This window comes from Melanostigma gelatinosum, assembly GCF_949748355.1.
Source record: "Melanostigma gelatinosum genome assembly, chromosome: 8".
Taxonomy (NCBI): Eukaryota; Metazoa; Chordata; class Actinopteri; order Perciformes; family Zoarcidae; genus Melanostigma; species Melanostigma gelatinosum.
In genome coordinates, this window is record NC_136641.1 from 23,808,883 (window position 1) to 23,832,046 (window position 23,164).

Here is a 23,164-nt window from a genome sequence, read left to right on the forward strand (position 1 = left end):
GGTTTTTGTTGTGTAGAGGAACATTTCATGAAGCATGTCTTCACCCTTTGTGCCTGTTGTTACAATGATCAGAAAACTCAGCCGCCTAAATATTTCTTATAATAAAGTGAAAGAGTGAATCAATACAAGTAGGCAGTTAACCTGTATAGCCCACAGCCTGCCAAGTGAAGTGAAGTTATGTTTTCTTTTGATTTGAAAATTCTATTTTCATTTCCTCCCTAAACGTGTCACACACACACACACACGCACACACACACAGTCATACTCATACCGAAACGCTCATGTGAAAATGAATGTGGGTGTGAGGGATTTTGTTTTCCCCTCCATGAACTCCTCCTCCTCCTCACAGGCTTTAGGGTGCCAACTGAAGGTGTATGCGTCTCTTCAGACACTGAGCAGGCGGACAACACAACTCCAAAGTTCAGCTCGATCAGAAATATCTATAAAAACAAATCTCTCAGTGGGACACTTGCTGTGAGTAGGTTTCCCCAGCAGAGGGCAGTGTAAACGTGTGTGACCTGATTTAATGTCAACAAAGCAACTTTGCACGAGAGGCAGAATGTGTTGTGAAATGAGTCATATTAACACGCTGTGCGGAGGAGGATGCAAACACATCCAGCTTGTTATGCAAATCCAGGACTCATCTAGCATCGGCTGGAGGACCCGATCAATTCGAGAACAGTGTCAACAATTCAAAATCATAAAGACAAAAGGATAATTAGCACAGGACTGTTGTGTTGGATTTGTACTGAGACCCTCAACGAGGGCTTTTGAAAAAATTAAATACATTCTGTCACGTCAACGGCAAAAATAACATAACTATAAATGGCTTTATAGTAGACAGGAAACACGGAAGCTGTGCTATACATTAAAATGCACGTGCAAACATCCACCCAGCCAAAGACGTAAAAACCCACATCCACCTCACAAGTGTTGAGAAAGTGCACGACCAGCGTGTCAAATTAATTCTGCTCTTCATCCAGATGAAACACCTCGAGGAGGCTTTGTTGCTTTTCTCCCCGTTTATTGTTGTACCAGTTCAGCAGTAAAACATGGTTGAGACATTGGAGCACACTGTAGAACACCTTAGCCAGCTCTCAATAAATAGACCTTTTAAATATGACAGATTGTGTTACAGCAGAGGAATATAAACCTGAAAATGTCTCGCACACAGAACAAGATGCTCTGTACAAAGCCCCCCCCCCTCTCTCTCTGATAGTTCAGCTGATTGTTGCTGTAGAAATGTGCGTCAGGTACATGGAACAGCGTCGACTGATGAAATGTGCAGACATTTGAAGGCGTCCAAGTTGTCGTAAATTGCCTCCCGCTTTCCGCGTGCAGCGTACGTGCACTCGTGAGGCAGAAAGAGGCGCATCGGGTTTGAACTCGACATTCGTGTCAAAGCAGTTTTCTGTCAACTTTGTTCTTCTCAGAGTTTGCGAGCACGACCGTGTGAAAGAAAACAGGCGGCGTTACATACGGGAGGAAACACGACCCCAAGTGACAGTCTATGAAATAAATACAGCTCTTGCTTTGTTTGGAAAAAAAAATAAAAAATATTTACACAGTATTTTACATAGAAGAAATTCAGAACATCCATCTGGGTCATAAAAAATATATATATATGTAATAAAATCTACAGTAAAAGAATCAACTACAATAACAATTATTGAGATAAACAAAAGATTGTTGACTGTGAATGAATATACAGTACAATCACTGCTTTTAATGTCTTGTATACACAGTAGAAAGCACAAACGTGTGTGTGTGTGTGTGTGTGTGTGTGTGTGTGTGTGCGTGTTTGTTTGTTTGTGTGTGCACTGGTGTCGGGGAGTTTTAATATCGTTTTACACGACATCGTGTCGACTTCAGGACAACCTTAAACGTGTAACGAGAGTCTCTCCCACACAGACGGTCTTGAACTCTCAGAGCGTCCATAAAACATACATGCACTACACTTTGTAATCCACTCTCAATGTTTCAAATGGTGCCTGACAGCAAGAGGAAGCCCTTTCTACTCGAGTGTGTGTGTGTGTGTGTGTGTGTGTGTCTCTATGTGAAGATGCTGACAGTCTAGTGGCAGCCACAAGCTCTGACCACCATGTTGCGGTATTTCTTGAGGATGACGTTGGAGCTGTCGTCGAAGTAGAGCACCGAGATGGCGTGGAGCTGTGTGGGCGCACAGCAGGGCTTAGGAACCGTCTCCGGGTTAATGAAATGAACCTGGGAAGAGCAGGGGTGGGGGGGGGGGGGGGAGTTAAAATGTTAAAATTCATCATTACACCACGAATCAATGTCGACAAACGGTTAAAAAGGATGCATCGCGTACACTGACTCAAAGGGAATAAAAGCCTTTAAGCTGTCATCCTGTGTCACATCACCGATGACAGTTTACTCTAAAATACAATCTGCGTCTGCTTGGGATCATTAAATGCAGAAGTTCCAACAGCGGCGACATTGTCTTGACAGTTGATGAGATGATGAGACTCTTTACATGACTGCTGGGGTTTTTTTTCTTTGGTTACTCACTAGGGTTTGCACAATGGCGTGGTTTGTGGCGTTCATGTAAGAGTTCAGCGGGAAGGCACACTCTCCCTCGCAGTAGTACGCCGCATAACCTTCTGGAGCGATGATCCAGTCCTGAGAGGGGGGGGGGCAGAGAGAAATTCAGTTTGGAGAACTGGGAAAGTGGTATTTTTTTTCATCCCCTGATGAGCCTTTTTCTAATGATAGATTATGTTGTAATTGGTCCTTTACTAAATTAAAAGCAGAGTACATTGTCAGCTGTTCATCAAATAATGAATTTAAAAGGTGCGAATACCAAATATTGTCATTCGTTTTTAATCTGCCCATTTCTTGGTTAATGGTCTGTACAATGTCAGGAGAATGTGGAACAATGCAAGTGGAAATATTTCAGTTGCTTGTTCTGGCTGACCAAAAGTCAAATTGACTCCCTTAGAAGACAAAGACAACCTGGGGCTTATTAAACCCTGAGCTTATTGCTCTGAGCGTACAGTTACCAGACACGAGAGCGCATCTTGTGTGGCAGCTGGACAGTGAGAGGACAGAGTTCAGTGAGCACATCCAGCTGGAAATAACACGCTTGGACTCTAGTATTATGTGGACTGATTCTAGTCCGCCATTTATCAGGTTTCTTGGATAAGACTTTGCAACCAGAAGTGACGGATTTAGGCTTCTGCTGGGGCGAGCGAATCTGGGCTACCTGGAAGAGGAGTGCTTTCCGTACCTGCCACCCCAAGTCTCTGAAGCTGACGTAGAGCTCATGCTTCTTACAGGCCTGCTTCTGATCAGTACTGCTGTTTTCTGAGGAAGAAGACAGAGGGGGATTTTTACTTCAACACGTGTGCTATTATCCATTCATCAGCTACAAGAGTGACAATTCTGTGGTCAGACCCCAATTAGAGATGATAAAGAACAGACCAAAGCACAGCCAATATCCACATATAAAACATCAACATTTAAACAACAGCTGAAGGAAATCACCTCCAGATACAGCAGCAGTTTGGTAATTGTTTCAAATGAACGGGCCACCCTGCTTAAAAGGTCACTCTGCTGGGCTTTGACTTTCCACTGGATGAAACAGATGTGCAACACAGAGTAGATTCGTCCCCTTTTTTTCATAACCCAAGTCTTTACTCATTCTCCCTTCTTTCTCTTCGCTCGTTTCAAACATTTCTTTTCCCCTTTACGCCCGTCCACGTGTTCAAAAAAACCCCGTCTGTTTTCTATCTGTCGGTATCTCTCGCTCGCTTCCTCTGGTGACCTCTGGGGCTCTGCGCTACATTAAGTTCCTGAGAGTGGTTCACGTTGGAAATGATCATGAGCAACTGGTTCTCGTCATCCAGTTAAAGAGCGCTGGTATCCAAAGTTCCAAACAGGCCCATTTGGCCCATGTGTTGTGGCCCCGGTTGCCCTACAGTGCAACGCAGATGTGTTCTTGCCATAAAAGCCTGCGCCGCCTCACCTCCACGCAGGGAACTTGGCCCCGACGGCTCTGTAATGCTCGTGCAAATAAACAAAGACAGCAGAGGGATTTCTGAAGCTCAGGCATTACAGTCTAATGTTTCAGCGCTTCACGTAAACACAGCCCTCTCACACCTCGGAAACAAAGCATGCATCACGTGTTTTGCAGTGCGAGGAATCGCATCAGGTCCAACTGCGTGCTGTTGTTGGCCCGGATGTGTTGCGTAATCGTGGATGCTTGCGTTTGCGTGCCAATGAGTTTGCACTGTAAGTTTCTCATGTGGACCGACCAGTCATCTTCACACAGTCAACGACAAACAGATTAAACACGAGCGTGAATCAGCGCTGGCCGTATATCCGACGCGCACACACACACACACACTCTTTGCGTGTTTACCTGCAACATTGGCCACTCTCAGTGCCTCTTGGTTCTTCGTCCCTTTGGAGCGGTTGGGGTTACGCTGCTTGGCCCCCCCTTGCGCTGAGCGGATGCTTCGCAGGTGCACCTCAGTGGCTTTGAAGAAGGCCACCATGAAGGGCTGTTTATTCTGAGGCCCACTGCGACCGATCAGCCCCGCCACACGAGGATTGATGCTCTCTCCTGCAGGGGGAGACAGAGAGATGCAGTTCAACAGGTGTTGGCGTCCCACACATCTTGATTTTAAGCATGGCACTGCGCTTGAAATCAAATAAACGTGTGCCCACTTGGCGTGTCCGCGTACATTTTGCATGTGTGTGGTCTTTCCGCTTTTTCCTCACGGCAACCACACTTCCTGTCTGTTTCACCAATGAGATTTCCCTCTGTGAATTCCTTTCCTTTTTTCCTCATCCCTTCTCCACCTCTGAAATGCCGGGAACTGTGGGTGCGTTTGTGTTTGTGCATGCTCGTGCATGCGCTCTCCAGCAGTGTCTATCTACCTCTCGCATTGAAGAATGTGTGCCTGATATGTGTGGTAACGTGTGGTAAATCAAGGCTTCTGGTCGCCTCCGGCAACGGGATGTCCCGTGTGCCTGTCTGTGCATGCTCACCCATAACCCTTCGTACAAACACACACACACACACTCGTGGATACAGCCTCTCCAACACTCCCCTCCCACAACACGAAAGCAATACAGTGTCTGTTTTAATCACCTGACATGTAACATCCTGCCATCCAGCGAGAGATAATATTCTCAAACGGGCTTTTGTACCTCACTGTTTGTTGATAAAGTTTTCCACTGACTAACAGCCCAAGCCTTGTGATGACAAACTCCAGCTGAGATGTTATCCTTAGGATAACGCAGCGTGTTTTCTGAAAGCCTGCTGATGATGCTGAGGGTGTCACGGAGGAAGACGGGGATGAATGGCTGATGATGAATGATGAGGAGCAGGGTTTGATTTATCTTTGCTTGCGGAATGAATCAACTGATTCTGGGGCCTTTCAGAGAACAGCCACGATGTCAGTGCATGTTGCATTATAATGCAGACCTTCAGGTTTGTTAAGACCTGCAAACCTCACATTTTCTTTGAGACTTTTTTCTTCTTTTTTTTTGCCGTTCTGAAGCCTCAAGTTCGGCATTTCGGCCGTCGCCATCTTGGTTTTTGGCAACCGGTGAACGGAAGTGACCATATTTGGACGATACGGAGGAGTGACACTGTGGTAGAGACGGCGTATATGGCTCTGGCAGCGACCTATCAATCACAAGGTAGCCACGCCCTAAAGCATACCCTGCTATTTCACTCCAAATTGGACCATAGTTTACCAAGTGAACATCATGCAGTATTGAAGAAGACTATTGAGACGATTGAGACGATAAACTCATGTTTGCAATGTTTCCTGGGGTAATAAATGAATTGACTAATCGGGTCATTTTCTCATGACCTTCTTTACAATAGGTCTTCTATTTCAGGCCAGAGGAGTCGCCATCTGACCGCGTATAGAAAGAATGCAAGTTTAAGGCACTTCAGCATTGTCTTCACTTTTCAGAACCAGAGGTTGCCGCATGGGCATAACTCCTGGTATTGAATCAGCAACTTTAATTCAAATTTAATGGTGGCCTACTTAATGGGGGAGAATTTCAATTCTGCAATTACTGACAAGATCTTTAATAAAAGACGACAAACAAATGCTTGTTATTTGAAAACGTTCTATTGTATATAAGCCGCCATCCATTCCAGCGTCAAGTCCTGTCACGCCAAAGAGCACCTTCCCATGTGCCAAGGGAATACCCTGATCTCACCCTTTGTGCTCTCCAGGGCAAGCTGTAGACCCAGGTTCCTGCCAGGGTTCAGGACCCAGTGGTTACTGGTGGCCGTCACGTCAAACACCAACCAGCCCTCCTCTGCTGCCCAGATCACCCGAGAGTCCAGCAGAAACAGGTCCGACTCTCTGGAGAAGGACACAGAAGAGAAGTTCACTTTTAAAGTCAGAGATGAACAGAAGTCAACAGGGATTATATGCACAATTAAAAAAGATAGGTTGAAGACATGTGACGGAGTGTAAAGCTAAGTGACCGGAGCGCAAAGTAATGGAGTGGAGAAAGGGAGTCGGAGGAGTGTGACGGAGTGAGACAAAGAGAGAGAGATGGAGTAAGCAAGAGAGCGAGGGAGGGAGGGCTCCAGATGGTGAGGCCCAGGGGAACACTTCATTTTCTTAATTGACAATAATGGCTTTATAAACGACGGGTCCTTTCATACACTACACACAGTCCATCACTGGCTGGAATTTTGTGGGAGAGCCACAAAGCCAAAGAGAGAGAGAGAGAGAGAGAGAGAGAGAGAGAGAGAGAGAGAGAGAGAGAGAGAGAGAGAGAGAGAGAGAGAGAGAGAGAGAGAGAGAGAGAGAGAGAGAGAGAGAGAAAGAAAGAAAGAAAGAGAACAACACAGCTGCGAAAGAGAGAAAATACTGTGTGAAAAGTAGCAAGTGAAATCGTGCATATCCAATTCAGTCCTATTGTCCGACACTGAACTCTGGATTTTCTACCCTTTTACCATCGGAGACTAAAATCCCTTGTTCTTCATGCGGCCATTCATGTATCCCGACCTATTTTCTGACTGGGCAGATAGTGTGTCACAGAGCTCTGGTTCATTCATGTACCCAGGCCCGTCTCTGGCAAAGGAATAAATGCCTGTGTTGTTCCCCCTGGACAAGAGAAACCTTCAGGACGGGTCGAGGAGAGCAGGACATGGGCCATTCCTGAGTTACATACACCTTCTGCACAGACCAGATTACAGACACATGGGCTCAGACCTCCTTCGATTGAAGACATTTCCAGATAAGGGCTACAATTTATGCTTATTTTAATCACTGATGAATATCTAGATTTTTTTAACAATGGTATTATTGTCTATAAAATATGAGCTGGGTTGTGGGTGGGCTGATGTGGGTTTGGGTCTTGGTAACGTGAAAGCGCTTACATGGTGACGTTTAGGCACATTATTATGTTTAGCATCTTAGTTGGGTTCAAGTCATAGACTGTATCGAAGAAGTGGACGTAGTCGTCGGGACGTATGTAGACTCGACTGTGGTTTTGAAGTCTGGACTGTGGATGAGTGACGTAGAAACGCTGTACACGGCTCTGGTAGCGGTAGCAACCTGTCAATCACAAGGTAGCCCCGCCCTAAAGCATACCCTGCTTTATGGTCTATTTGACGAGTGATTGAGACCATAAACTCATGTTTACAATGTTTGCTGAGGTAATAAATGAAGTGAAAAGTAGAGTAATTTTCTCATACATTTTTGAACAAGAGGAGACGCCCCCTGATGGCCATTAGAGAGAATGCAGGTTTAGGGCACTTAAAGTAAAGCATTGGCTTCACTTTTCAGATCCAGAGGTTGGCGCCTGATTCAAGCGTTAACACGCTAACATTTGCCAATTAGCACTGAACCGAAACTTACACTGAGACTGACGGGAATGTCATTAGCTTTGCAGGAATTTGGTCATAAATAAATTCAAGATAGTTCAAAGTGTATTCCAGAGAGTTATTGCTTAGAAACATAAAAAAAAGATCTTCATGTTGGTTTGCAATATTGAAATTGGACATGATTGACGGACAAACACAAACCCATATAGCCATGCTCACCTATCAGTGTGTTCCTCCAACACCTGGTAGATGCTGATGCGGAAGGTCTCGTTGTCAAAACGTTCGTGGATGAAGTCTTTATACATACGAAACTCAGTAGCAGTGACCGCCTCGCCCTCCGGGATCCGCGATAGGTCGAATCTGAACTCTCTGTGATGTCGCTGCACCGGCAGCAATTCCTTATCGTGCTCCACTGCAAGATGAAAAATAAAAAGTGAAACACCAAACCACAAAAAATGAGACGGATTGCATGTATGCAGAGAATGCAATCTCACATTTTCGACATATTATCCTCACAGTCCATCAACCACGGCTGTCAGCAAGGAGCTGATAAAGCTTGTCAGACTGTGGGTCAGTCCCAGACTAAAAACATCTATAGATGTGCAGTACACATGTTGGCTTATGATTGAAACATTCATGAGGACCGGCACTATGGAGCAATGCATGTGGCGCACACTGAGCCATGATAGAGAGATGCAGGTGGACTCTGACAGCTTTATGAGCCCCTCTCTTCCTCTCGTAGCCCCAGAGAGTCATCCAGTCTGCCCTTCATCTGGTTCTCATGAGTTGGGGGATCCATGTTTGGTGCACACCATCCCCGTCCCCTCCTCTCTCTCATCCGCACATCCCGGCTTTCTGAGCCCCCCCCCCCCTTTGCAGACGCAAGACGTGGCCCCCCTGACCCTGCTCCTCTCATGTCCCAGCAGGACATCCCAGGGGTCAGCGCCTTGTCTCTCAACATCTCCTGGCTGTTCCTTCACCTCCGTCTTCATCAACTGTCAGACAGACCGCCCGCACATATACAAACAGATACATACACACAAACACACTAAATCATTCATAGGTTTGCTCAAAAAACATGATAACACGACATCATCTACCCAGACCATCTGTGGCTTTTTGAGCTGGTGTTTCTTGTCTCGATTGTGTCCAACTTCTATAGGTTCGACGTGAAATTCCCTTCCTCCATTATTTGTACAGCACCAATCAAAACTAGACATCGCAAAGTGCTTTAAAAGGGAAAAACGATAGTACAGCGATCCAAATTATATTATTGCAAATTGAATCTTTTAAAAACATCACCCTAGGCCTTGGGGAAATGTGATTTTATTTTTTTTAAATATCATCTGATATTTGTTTACCTGACATTTATATATCCAAATGATTGATTACATGAAACAAGAAACACAGTCAACAGCCACACTCCCTCTGAGGCTGTAGGCACAGCGGTGCTTTGAGATAAATGCTCAAAATCAGCAAGCTAACGTGCTCACAATTAAAATGCCAACATGCTGATGCTTAGGTGGTATAACCTTCAACATGTTTTTACCATCTGGCTAATTAGCGCAAGACCTGATAATAAAGCTAGAAAAAAAGTTAAGGGATAGCCAACGTTACAACAGTTCATCCTACAGGGAACATTACTACTGGAAAAACTGAATGATTAGGATTCATCCTCTGGAGACCATGAATGTTTTTACATTTCATTGCTGTCGCGATACTTCTGTTGACAGACTGACTGACCAACAGACTGACAGAGCCATCCCTCGAGCCATGAGAATGATTGTTTACTGCGTAATACAGTAAAGACATGACTGTATGAGGACAGCCCCCGACCATCGACCATCCATTGCCACTCCACAAGTTCTTTATCGGAGTCGACTGTATCTGAACTCGGCAAGATCTTTGCCGAGCTATCGTCACACTAGTGCGCGCACACACGTTACAATTCCAAAGAATTTTCTGACCACAGCGTACCAGCTGTTGGTAATAGAAGTGTGCAATGATGTGAATGTTATGCGTGTTTCACTGCACTTTCAGTGCGTGTCATTTCTTTCACTGCACACCTGCCTCTTTGTCTTCCTCGGCCCCGTTTCCCTCTCTTCACTCTCGTGTAGTTTTCCCTGTGGACTCTCTCCCGTACACCCCCTTTCATTTGTGTCTCTATTAAACCCAGTTGCTGAAGGACATTGTACAAAAGGCAGCACTGAGAGACGATTGGCCCGAGCAGGAGTAAAGAAAGGATCTAGTTACTCTTCAATGAGGGACCGCTCTTCTGTCTGTTGGCTCTTAGCTTGAGGCTCCCACTGATGCATTGGACTGGTTTGAAAAGCTGTTCAACTCTGGAAACAATGGAGTTTGACCTCTACCAATCATTCTGTCCACAGTTGTCCCAAATCTGTGCTGTGGACCACTCCATCAATCACAGTTTTCATCAAATCCCCCTCCTTCTCAAATGTTGCCCTGAACAACATTGGACTTGAACACTTGTCCACTGGTTTCCAACCTTTTTCTTCCACCACACCAGGGACCTCTCCCTCCTCCTGCAGCTGAGCGCAGGTGCACTCCCTCTGGGGAGAAAGCCAGACCTGCCGCCCCTTCACTGTCAAAGCTCTTTATTTTTCGCTTGTGAGAACAGCTGGATGCCGCGGTGCAACTCCCACACTAACTATTCCTCTTGCATCGCTTTCCATTTCCACTCCTCATTGTATGAATTTCATCTCTACAGTTTGGGAGAAAAGGAAAGTGTGGCCCATAGAGTGTATCGCCTCTGTCTCTCTTTCTCTTACAGGACATTATAGCAGTATGGCAGTCATTAGATGAGGGGGAGAGGCACAGTCAAAGCCAAGCGGGTGCATTTATGACTTCCTCTGGGAGGATGTGAGTAGCCATCGCCCCACCTGTGTCGCGAACATGCGCACACCACAAACACGCCCTCTCATGGCTTATGAGCCCTTCATTCTGAGGAGACGGCGTCCGGATCGGTTGCTGCTCCTCACACACACACACACACACACACACACACACACACACACACACACACACACACACACACACACACACACACACACACACACACACACACACACACACACACACACACACACACACACACACACACACACACACACACAAACAGCTATCACAAAGTGTTTCCTGTGAAGCGAGAGGCCTTGTGCGTCACAGCGCGGTAACTCAATCATTATGGCTTTCTGTAATCCATAATTAGAGATGCAACACACACACACACACACATGCAAAAGAGACAAACACACCAACATGCAGACACACATGGAGCTGCTTTTATCATTTGGTCTGATGCCTGATTTGCTTTTTATACAAACTGCTGACAGTGCACAGTTAGCCCACATCATTTGAGTTGTGTGGGCCACACATGTGCACGGCAGCGCACATCAGAGATGTTGGGATGATGACGACCTCTCGGTCCTTTAAACCTGCAGTGCACCTGGTCTCCAGAGGGTTAGGGTGTGAACACTGCGTTAGCATCTTTCATGATTCACGCTTTAAGGCCTATGGCTTCCTCATCACGTACTTCACTGCTGAGAGTCTCTGCCTGCGAACAAATCTGATCTTTTTCCAGAAAATAATCAACAAACATTTGAGGTTCACTATTTTACAGCCATTTTTTTTTCATTAACTGTATATTATACATATTTTTTAGTGATCAAAATCCATCTCAACATGTCTGTTTTGTATATTATACTACTTACAAGTATTGTTATTGTAGCCAAAGCATGATAGAGCTTATTTCTCTTGCCAAAAAAAACAATATATATATATAGTGGGTGACGAGTTCCTTGATTTTCATGATTACGCCACCGCAGTTTGTTGTTCACCATTCTACTGCTGTAAAAACCCGCTAACGCACCAAATATGCAGCTGAAAATGGTCCCCAAAAAATACACGATTTACTTCTGTTTGAGTAACATTTGCTAAAATACTGTAATTCTCATTTGTGTAGGGAAATCATCTGGCCTTTTAAAAAAAAAAGCTAAATCTATTCTTTGATGAGAACAAATGCAGCATGAGGCCACTGACAAGCTGAGGATTTCAGAAAGTATTCAGAGACACACAAACACACTGTTGGTTTTAGTTTTATGGAACTTACAAAAATATAACCCTCCTGTAACTCCCTTTTCTCTCTACTTGTATCTCCCTCTCTTCCTCCTCCCATCCCACCTTCAGTTCTCTTGAGATAACTGTGCAACCATTATCTGCACCTCATTCCGCATCCCTGTAGAGCCTATTAACTCCAACAGCACACCTGATTCACAAACCAGAAACTAGAAAAGCAATAAGTCAAATCGGGGTCAGATCATTGCATTTGGAAGTAAATGAAGCGTATGTAACACTACATAAAGTCATGCAAAATTGATTGATGCACCATAATAATCTGTCTTCCTTTCAACAGTGTTTTAAGCACAGTGTTGGGAACAAGTAGAAGTCATAGTTTCCATAAGCTAAATGGAGAGTGGGGAAGAAAAACGGAGTGCACGGAAGGAGCAGAGTGCTCAAGATGTTTGTCCTACAAAGAGTACACACAGTAGGGCGATTACCACGTTAGGAAACATCCTGCCCACTGGCGACTACTGATGACATCATGGCTGTGTGATGGATTTGTGCTGCTGCAATTTCAGACTTGTGGTCAAACAAAACTTTTCGGGGTTTTCTAGCTTGAGGGCCAATGAGAGGCCTGAGGTTATCCTCTGAGCAGCTTTGGTGACCTCTCTCTCTCGCTCTCCCTCTCCCAGCAGCCATCAAACATGCTCGCCCTCTGCACCCGTAAACTGTAGTGCTGGGCATCATGGACCAGAGATTTATACTGGATACGCAACAGCCTGGAACTCACAGGAATGTGTCCGGCTGTAGAGCCTCCACCTCAGTCCTTGACAGAGCAACCAGCGCAGCAGCTGTGCTGAAGTGTTGATCCATCCAAACCCCAAATGACCTTACTGCTACCTAGCCATGCAGAATCATGTCACTGTAGGAAATACGCGTAGTCGCTTTCTGGCAGAGACTTCGATAAGAAGAGCGACGCCACTCTCATACCAATCAGCTGGTTAGCTTAGCTTAGCACAAAGCCCGACTCTGTCAAAATCTGCCTACCAGCACCTCCAAAGCTTACTAATAAACAAGTCATATCTTGTTTGTTTAATCCGTGCAGAACAGTGTAAAAACGATTTGCAGGGTGTTTATGGGCTGAACTTGCCAGGCAGTGGAGACTCCAATAAGCCAAACCCGAATAACACAACACCCTATAAAGAAACCCAAACTGTACAAATTAAAACAAATGAAACATGACGTGTTAATCTGTGAACTTTAGAGATGCTGGCAAGCTAATTGTGTTTCCTAGCGATCCATTCAGGCAAGTTATCTGGCTGCTGGCTTCATATTTCACGAACAGACAAGAGAAGATTACCAATATTCACGTCTAACTCGAGGCTTCTTTGACATCATTCGTGGTACGTTTTATGTTTTTTAATGTATGGGATGAACCTCTTCTTTACTGTAAGCCAAAGTGGTGAGTCTGAAGAGCCCATTCTACGGTGATTGAAGGTCCTGCAGGGCAAATTGAGTCATCTCCGAGATTGGAAACTTCTACTTCATCATGTTCCCTTGAGAGGGCTGTCAGGGGAGACTTCGCTTTAGTGAAAGGCAACCGGTGACAACAAAGAAGACCACATCCTAAATCTTCAGCGGTCATTGTTCTGTGGCGCGGTAGAATGTGTTGAGAGAAAGGGATGAAGGGGTGTGGACAGATCTGTGCCAAGCAGCGAGGCATCTCTCTGTGCTCATGCCACAGTAACCATCTGCACTTCCTCTTAACTAAAGGATAAAACAACTCGTGGAACCACAGCCGTTCCGTTTCCCCCTCTCACTCTTCCCCTTGTTTTTTTATGTTCTTTAATTTTGTGGCTACAGGGGCCACACCCTCCTCGACCAGCCAAGCCGCCTCTTATTATAGACCTCAGGAACATTCACATACAATACGCACATCGGCACAAAGAGAAACACACATTTCCCGGTGTCGACATTAAACTTTTTATACAATTTCCTCCTGCATCCCAGAATGGCATCATGGGCACACACGACGGCCACATTGGCACCCTGATTTTTAACAGCTTGTTGTTTATTTTTGTTTAATTACAGCCTGTTTCTTTTCTTTTTAAATAAACAATATAGCTGTGGAGGAAACACAAGAGGAAACACAGCTGTACGCTTGCCTAAATAAACAGACAACTGCCACATGCAGTTCATATTCAACGCTGCACAGACGCAGAATTTCATCACTTATTAAAATCACTTAGTTGTTGCTCAACTTTTACAAGCTTTGGTTTGGCTGTTGGAACCTGTTGAGGAATCTGGTCAGTGTTACGGGCTTCCGCCAACGCAATCTTCCGCTAGGACGACTAACACACATCACACAGTGCAGCTGGTGGCTGGGCAGGGTAAGTGGCACTAAATTAGTGTTTTACCACGCACAAACACACACATAACGAATGCTCTGAAGTACATTACGTTCCCACAAGGACAAGGAATAAACACAGAAATGCACTCGCTTTAAAGAAATAAGTGGCATACATTCCTGATCCATCTTTCCTCTCTCCTTTCCTGCTTCTCTCCTCTCCCCTATGCCCTTTCAGTGCCCCAATACCAAGCACAAAGTGCTGTATTTGTTTTTGCAGCAGTGGAGCCGTTGGTCCCAGGATCTCTGGCTGCGCTCTGGCCCACATCTGCTCTCTGGGCTTCACTGCTTGGTACCCGCCGTCACAGAAGTGCAGGGGAGTCTTATGGGCTGCCGGTCACTGATAAGGCAAGGCCAAAGTAACCCAGATGAAAGAGAAGTGGCTAAACGGGTGGGAATATTATTCATTCTGTTATCTCACAGCTGACTTTAAAGTATCAATGCTCTCTCTATGCATTCTGCAGCGGTCGCATACTGTCTAAAGGACAAATGATGTGAGTTTAACACCAAATTCCAGCTACGTTTGGAGACAGACAGAAACGAAATAAAAAGGAAGAGCAGGAGAGTGAAATCATTAGAAAAACTGAAGCGAGCCCAACATTCCTGGCAGCGAAGGAGCTCCGTCCATCACAAAGCTGGAACGCTCGCATGCTTAGTACATCTGGGCCTTTTGACCACTTGCCACATTGTCAAGTCCCACCCGCAGAGTGTTTCATCATCCCTCACAGCAAGGGCCTTAGCCTGGCCAAGAGCACAGAGGCTCCGCTATGTACATCCAGACGTCATTCTGGACTCCTGGGTTCAACAGGTGAGTCTGAGAGACAATGAAGGGAAGAAAGAAACCAGCGTTTTCCTGGATCTCTTCGGCTGAGGACTTTGTAAAGCTGCCTGAAGCTTAAGAGAGATTCTTTGTCTCCATTTGTGCTATTTATTTCCAGCCCAGACTTCAGCGTAATACATCAAACTGTGGAGAGCATTAAGAGAAATCACCTGACAGGAAGGCTAACTGTTACATTCCTCTGCTTTTGCTCACTCCATGTCCAGCCGAAGGCAATAAAACATGCACTCAATAACACTAATTAGCTCCAGAAGCATTCCTCTTGGGCAAAACAAAAGAGCGTGTGCGTTTCACTCCACATATGAGCAGGCGCACATACACATGCATGTGCTTTGGGTTCACTAGGAGTGTATACAGAAGCGATTATATAAATCTACAGTGTCAAGGACAGGCTGCACACAGTGGAATGACTGGCCTTCAACACTACTCGTGTTTTGATTTGCTCTTCCTCATGTGATGAGAACTCTAACATAGTCGGGGAAGCAGCTTCTAGTTTAAGACACAGAGAACGAGACGGACAAGTCCACCAGCTCAACGATGGACAAAAGAGTGTGCGAGTGGCTTTATGGGAGAGGGAAGGAGTGAGGAATGAAGTAGAGAGGAAGGACAAGCTGTGTTTTTGGGTTCAGAACAAAATGTGTGTGTGTGTGTGTGTGTGAGAGAGAGGTGGGGAGTGGAAAAACACACAAAAGAACTTGAGAAAGTGTTGAAATGTTTTATGTCTGGAAGCACGGGAGGTTCAAACCCCTGGAGGTTGAGGGCCTGAGCAGGAGGTTGGAGACTAAACACCACACAACACCACTGGGACCGCACGATAACTAACTAATTAAAACTGGGAGGCCGGTGCTGATAATCAATACTGTTTGTTCAGGAGGGTAGGGAGGGGAATTTGGTATCAGATGGTCCTGCGTGTGGGACGGATTGGAGACAGGGCCAGACGCTGATGGTGGAGGTCGAGATGAGTTGGAGTTTCTCTGCACAGCTGCTTTGGCCTGCAGCGAGAGGGAAACATCTGCATTTGCCTCAGCACCACGTGAACAGGAATGCGAGGAGCACCAGAGAGAATGGTGGGGAGGGAATGAACGGGAGATACGAGAATCAAGCTGCGTGCCTCTAGCGTGACTGCAGTGTGACAACTGCGTTCAGAGCACTGCGAGTGTGTGTGTGAGCCGGTGACACAACGCTGCCAAAGCCTCGAATAAATTCAAACTAAACATTACAGCTCAGGTCTCCGTCTCCTTCCTGTCAACGCGTTCTGTAGAGCAGAGACAACTGGCAGACAAGCTGTGTGGCGGCTCCTATACGGGAGCAGACGGAGGGGCCGTGAACGGTGGAGGGCCAGGTGGTGCCCTGTCAGGTCACCAAGGTAACGCAGAGGATAATTACCTGCTAGTGCACTGAGTCACGCAGCCAAGTCTGCTCTGATACCTCTCCCTTCTCCGATCACAGCCTCAACTCAACAGTTGAATAAGGGCAAAGCTTCGACACGACACAACGCTGGAACTATAAATTGGTCACCATGTGCAACATCGTGGCTCCAATTTGGTGAGAGAGCGACCATAATGTTGCATTCTGCAACAGTGAGAGACAGAGAGCTGAGGAGCTTCGTTTGTGCGCTGCTTTTCAACTCTGTTTAGTGAAATGCATCACATCTGGTGCAGATTAACAGCAGCAACACAGCAATTAAATGCACCCGGGTAGCGCACTTTTCTTTTTTCTTTCAATGGCTTGATATTTTTTTCAACACTTTTAATTTACAACATTGTGATGGCAATTGCACACTGAACGCGACCAAACTCTAATTATGTAGGTTTGAAATTACAGCCTTGAACCTTTAAAAAGTCTGATGATATTCTATATGTTCTCTTTTTGTCAACAAATTATTCCGGATCAGAAACGGTTTATTGCCAAGTAAGCTTTACTTGGTGTTTGCTGCATGACAATAAACACAGAGCAACAGTATAAAGACAAAATAACAACATAAAAAATGACAATAGAATATGATAAACAAACAAACAATATAAGAGTATGTTATTAAAGTGTGGAATGTCTAATTAAAGTGATTTATTTCCTTTATTTCAGTAGAAACAAATGGTATTTGGGCTGAATGCCAGAGATTAAGAGTACTAAGTGACAGGCAATATAATAATATACATAATGTACACGCAATATGTATATTGTTGCTTTCTTATCCTTTAACTTAGAACAATATCATTATAAGATCGCTGAAGATGAATGAGCCATATACTTAATTAAGGACCAGCCCAATAGGTACACACACACACACACACACACACACACACACACACACACACACACACACACACACACACACACACACACACACACACACACACACACACACACACACACACACACACCTCAAGCTACGTTAATCTGTGCCAGACTGCATGAGTACAGACAAAGTGAGGAAGCGGTGACTAACACATCTCCTGCTCACATTTTACTGTAAAAGACTACAAACCCCTCCTCCCACACACACACACACACACACACACACACACACAGGTGTCGACGCTGCTACCGTTTCAGTCATCCAGGATATAGCAGGAAATAGCAGACGTCCAAGTCACCGCCGTGTCCTGTGGTCTGCGAGGTGTAAATGGGAATTTCAGGTTGGGCGTTGTGAGTGTCTGTGCGTGCTCCTGGATGGTGGCTGGCCTGAGAGAGAGTTTAACTTGAACTGAACTGAACTGTAGTGCAGCACTGGCAAAAGAAGTGGCCAAAAACCATGGAAGCTGTGGTTTGTTAAAGAGGAAATGCCTTAATTCACAGTGGCTGAGGGCTAATGCTGCCAGAGACCACTGGGACTACATTAAATATCGTTACAAGAAGGATGCGTATGTGTGTGTGAGCATAGATGTGTGTGCAGACAGACAGATTTTTTATAAATGTGGCAAGTGACATGTTAAAATGCCCCCTTTCATGATTTTATCTTCGTCTTTTTAAAAATACTTTTCTGTCGCCAACTTGCGGGCCAGGGAATGTGCGTGTTGCGTTCACTTGCTGGCGTGTCATCACAGCACGTCCGGCACACACCCAGTGCCACAGCTGACTTGTGTTTCGTGTATAGCAGCGAACATTGTGAATGTATGCTGGAAGCCATTTACACAGCTGGGCTTTTAAACTGAGGTGACTCAGTGAGAGGACGTCGCTGGTCTGGGGTCTGTCCCAAAGCCCCACGCCCGCCTCAGCTGGCAGCAGGACTGGAGTCTGCAACACTCAACAAAGTGTAGCAGTGGCACTCAGGAAGGACGAGGAAGATTAAAAATATTAATATCAAGTGTGGTGGACCGAGATATATTCTTTGAGTTAGTTTACAATCTATCACTGTGGCTTTATGATGCATCTACAGAAAACATCAAATATATTGTCATGGTATTCAGCCTTATATGCAATTACAAGTGCTAGAAAGCAGGCCTCTCAGGAAGCAGCAACCAGTGGACAAAGTCTGAGTAATGCACCTTGGCACGGCAGTTATGGAGACATGCAGAGCTTTTGAGGGACAGCTTTTAAATAAAAGCCACACTCAGTTTGCTCTCAGACGACCTAAATAAGAAAACAAACCCGCAATGAGCAAATGTGGAGAGGAAGGAATTTTGGAAAGGAAACAAGTCAATCCATTCGATAGCCATTGCTGACTTCTCTGTGTCTCTCTCTCTCTCTCCTGTGAAGGGCAATGAAACAGAGTATCTGCTGTTTTGAATCAAGCTGCCTGGACACACATTTGATGAGAAACCTAACAATGAACCCTACTGACAGATGCAACACGTGGCAGATAGTGCACACACAATTCAATGACAAAATGCCCACTTTACATCTAAATCAGTGATGCATTTTTAAAACACTGCACGTGTGCCATTATGAGGAAGCCTCAGCCTGGACAGGACAAGTGCCATCAGTAATTACATTCGCCACAAGACTCGACAGGAAAAAAGCTCTGTGACTTTTCTTTTCATGATCCATCTAATATATGAAATGAAATGTTCTCTCCAGCTGATGTGACCCATCTTTCCTCTCATCATCCTTGCAAAAAGAAAGTTGACCGAGTCCCAACCATCTGTCGTCTGTCTTTCTCTCTTTCAAAAGCTCCCCGCTTGCTTGTCAGCTTACTGTGGCCCCGGCCCTCGACTTTGCGAGTCTCTGTGGTCAAATCCATCTGTGTCACAGTCAGAAATAGTCAGAAATAGTCACAATGCAGCAGCTCCCGCAGTAATTACACAGTGCAGTGAGTGGAGGAACCGGTGTCACCTCCCTCCCTCTAGCCAAGACACTCCAACAACAATCTTTCCAGGATTGAACGCAAACTTCAAACTCCTCGGAGAATTTCACCAAACACTTAAAACGCAGAATACCTGCTCAGAATTGCATTTGCTATTTTCTCTGCCAAAATATAGCAGAGGTTAATACACTAAAATGAAACAGCTACTTATCTGGAACATAAGTGGGGCAACGATGTGTTTATCCATCTATAAATCTGACACCGCCTGCTAATGTTGGGATTATTTTGCTCTTAACAACCTCTGATTGTTACCGGCAGCAATAAATTCAGATTGTTTGATTTCAATAAACATAATGAGATAAGCACATTGGTTCCGGGAACAACATTTAACAGCCAATAACGAAACAAAACCATTCAATGTGAGTGATGTGCCTCTCACGGCCCAACAGTGGACAATGTGACCAACTCAACTACCTTTGCAGCGTCATTGACTTGCATTATTTTGGTCTTCTGAATGTCTAAAGGGATGTCTCCAGATTAGAGTGGAGGGGAGGACCCAGTGCACTTTGAATCCATTCTGCTGTTGACTTACTCATTCTTCAGATAACACATTGACATGTTAGCTGCTGGCTGGTTCATCATCTGCAGCACCTGGACATTAGCTGGTTGCACAGCTGTTTAACAGAGACGGACACTGGAATGTGACACTCTTGGCATTATTATTATGTTGTAAAGGTGGTTGTTGCTCTGGTCTCCTGTGTGTGCATGTATGAGAAAAACACAAGTGGAAGTAACAAGATAAAAACCAACAACTATCACCTTTGACTCATAGATATCCTTTGACAGAATGATATGTCCTAAAGACCAGCAGTGTGTTTACTGCAAGTATTGCTCTCAAGTTGTTGCCATGGCCTGCAGCGATGTAGCAACACATTTAACAACAGCTACAGAAACCCTCAGACCAACAATGTAAAAACAGTGTGTGTCCATAAGAAAATCATTCATATTTCTATTTTAGGGACCTCTAATGTCTCTGTCAAAAAGAATCACCGAATGATTAAAAATACAGTTTAGTGGGGTATTTTGTTACAATAAAAATATTATTATTAAAATGTTTCATGATAATTAAGACTGACTGGACTGAGTGGTGCATAACAGTGACTTTAGTATTTTTCATCCTGTAAAACGTTCAGTTTTTGGTGAGAGAAGAAGAAGCCTACCCAAATTGACAAAGCTCATGACCATGTCTGCGTCGTTCAAGAAGTTGTTGTCTTGCATGCTGGCTATCGGGGGCCCCTGGGTGGTGAAGACGGGCTTGTAGGGATAGGAGTATCTGTCCTCGTCCCCCTCTGTGGACATGGCGTTGTACAAGTCCAACATAAACATCGGGGCAGCGTTGTGCTTTCCGTGGAGGTGGGGTCGCGGCCGGTGCGGCAGCCCCAGGATCGACAGGATCTCCCGCTGCATCTCTCTGCGCTCCTGGCTCTTCAGCCGACGGTGGATGAAACTGGAGTGGAACTCGTTATCCAACGTAAAGTTCGTAAAAGCGGTGTCCGCGAGGACACAGTAGCTCCAAACCAAGAGCAAAGCGGGAGCACGTCTATCTAGAATCGGTGCCATGGTACTCGCCGTGCGTAATTGCGCTCAGTTCTGTTCGCCGAGACTCTGGGGGAAAAATGGATATTGAACTTGTAGCAACAGGCGGCCTGTGTTCAATATCCAACGTCAGGTACGGACCCTCATGTTGAGGGGAGTGCTCCCAAATGAAACATCAACTTCACTTCAAAAGTCCTTTTGTTGATCGGTTTTCTGGGCAGAAATATGCTCGCGCGGACTTCTGTCCTCATCCGCAGCCTGCGGCCAACAGCTACCAACTGTAGTGCAGCGTGCAACTGCAGAGATGAGGCTGCGGGCAGACGCGTTTCACCGGGAGAGACACGGACAAGTTGTTAGGAGGCGCTGTGAGCTGGGAGGAGCAGGAGAGAGAGGGGAGAGAGAGAGAGAGAGAGAGAGAGAGAGAGAGTGAGAGTGAGAGTGAGAGTGAGAGTGAGAGAGAGAGTGAGAGAGAGAGAGAGAGAGAGAGAGAGAGAGAGAGAGAGAAAGAGAGAGAGAGAAAGAGAGAGAGAGAGAGAGAGAGAGAGAGAGAGAGAGAGAGAGAGAGAGAGAGAGAGAGAGAGAGAGGGAGGGAGAGAGAGAGAGAGAGAGTGTGTGTGTGTGTGTGTGTTGTGGTTTCTAATGGGGACAGGGCGAAGTTGGCCTTTGTTACCAGTTGAGAAAGACTCGTGGCTGTACAATACAAAAAAAGGATCAGGAAGGGATTTGTATCATGATGCTCCAGTTTATGATAAAAGCATATTTCGTCATTCCTTTCCCACAATTCCTAGGGCCTGCGTATTTGTGTGGATTCAATAATGACAGATGTCTCGGCCTTTCAGTGTTGGTGTGCTTACGTAAAATAACTACATATGCGTGAGTAATTATTTGCCTGTGTGGGTGAGTATACTTCATTACTGTGGGAGAGGTTGCAACATGCAAGTTGCAACCTCGCTGCCCTCAGCGATCTGCAGGTGCACTCTCTGAATACCTTGGTTCACGGTAAAAGTCGGCCGTCTTTTGATGTCAAAGGGGCAGTATTACAGCCTCGCAACGGCCATTTCACGCTGCATTTTTTTGCAGATATCCAAGCTTCCTATCTCTACTGCTGGAGCAGGAAGTTTGTGACAAAGGCAGCGGTGCGCAGACAGAGAGCAGGGGTGCAGATGTTTGGCAGCTGCTTCATCCCTCCATCTGCCCCTCCTGGCCCCAGCACCTCTTAAACACCACACTTTAATGGAACGCTCCTGACCCTGTTGGGGTGACGCGGGCGGAGGGATTTTCAGATGCACTGCTTACAGACCTCCTAAAAGATTTTCACTGCGCAGGGAGTGGAGTTTTAAAAGCCTCTGTAGTTGAGATGTTTTAGGGCTGTACGGCTTGCCAGGTGATTTTTGCGACAATAAAATGAAGACTTCAATGGCACAGCAAGAGAGGCTGCCAGACGACTGAAGCGATGATTGCAAACAGAGGAAGGGAACGGAGGCAGAGCATGTCTTGGGGTCTTCTACACTTAGCGCACCTTCCTGCCCATTTAATGTGGTTGTTCTAGCCTTCAAAGGCCTTACACTCCTCTTTTTTTCCCCAATGACAATTCAACATGGCTTACAGCCTGAAAGCTTACATGGCCTGCCACGTCTCATTCTGTATATCTAACCCTGTATTTGCTTTTAAATGGAATTTCAGTAGTAGCCTGTAACATATAAACATTTCTATCCGGTGCCCCAGATAGAATCAGCTAATGGCCGCAGGTGTTTACATTACAGCAGTTTCCGACAGGGGACTTGAAAAGGTCCTGGTTTCAGTTATAACTATACATCTCCCCCTCTAACTCTCGCTGTCGTACACTCATTCTCCTGCTCCCTCACGCTTGCTGTAAGGGTGAGAGAGCACTCCCCCCCACCCCCACCCCCCGGTGGTCCTGCAACAACCACAAGCACTTGGCTCAGTTTGTGCCCAGAGAGGGGCTGACGATCCTGGGGCAGAATAATAGGAACAGACCCCCCTTTGTTTGGGCCTCCATGGGCCTGATGACAGTCACAGTAAACAGTGGGCACAGGCTGAGGCCAGGCTGGGTGAGCTGAGGGGCCTTCGACAAGGAAAACTAAAGCAGAAAATCTGAACAAATGGCGTTTGAACCGTCAGTCGACGACACACACGGCAAAAAAAACAAAA

General features: G+C 45.7%; 1 protein-coding gene across 1 annotated transcript; it reads right to left on the bottom strand.

Moving 5' to 3' along the window:
- Positions 1 to 1,541: 1,541 nt before the first annotated feature.
- bmp7b (bone morphogenetic protein 7b) lies at positions 1,542 to 21,311 on the bottom strand. Its single transcript, XM_079272802.1, has 7 exons — positions 20,617 to 21,311; positions 8,048 to 8,240; positions 6,205 to 6,353; positions 4,382 to 4,585; positions 3,248 to 3,324; positions 2,530 to 2,640; positions 1,542 to 2,223 (listed from the first exon to the last, which is right to left on the bottom strand). The coding sequence occupies exons 1-7, from the start codon at positions 21,014 to 21,016 to the stop codon at positions 2,074 to 2,076; spliced, it is 1,284 nt and encodes a 427-aa protein (XP_079128928.1). The 5' UTR covers positions 21,017 to 21,311; the 3' UTR covers positions 1,542 to 2,073.
- Positions 21,312 to 23,164: the final 1,853 nt, after the last annotated feature.

Excerpts from the sequence above, each read along its gene's own strand:
- bmp7b (XM_079272802.1), bottom strand. The coding sequence starts at position 21,016 with ATGGCACCGATTCTAGATAGACGTGCTCCCGCTTTGCTCTTGGTTTGG. Across the intron at positions 3,325-4,381 it reads GAGAGTGGCCAATGTTGCAG|AAAACAGCAGTACTGATCAG; the intron begins GTAAACACGCAA and ends CTTCTTCCTCAG. Across the intron at positions 2,641-3,247 it reads TCAGAGACTTGGGGTGGCAG|GACTGGATCATCGCTCCAGA; the intron begins GTACGGAAAGCA and ends CCCCCCTCTCAG.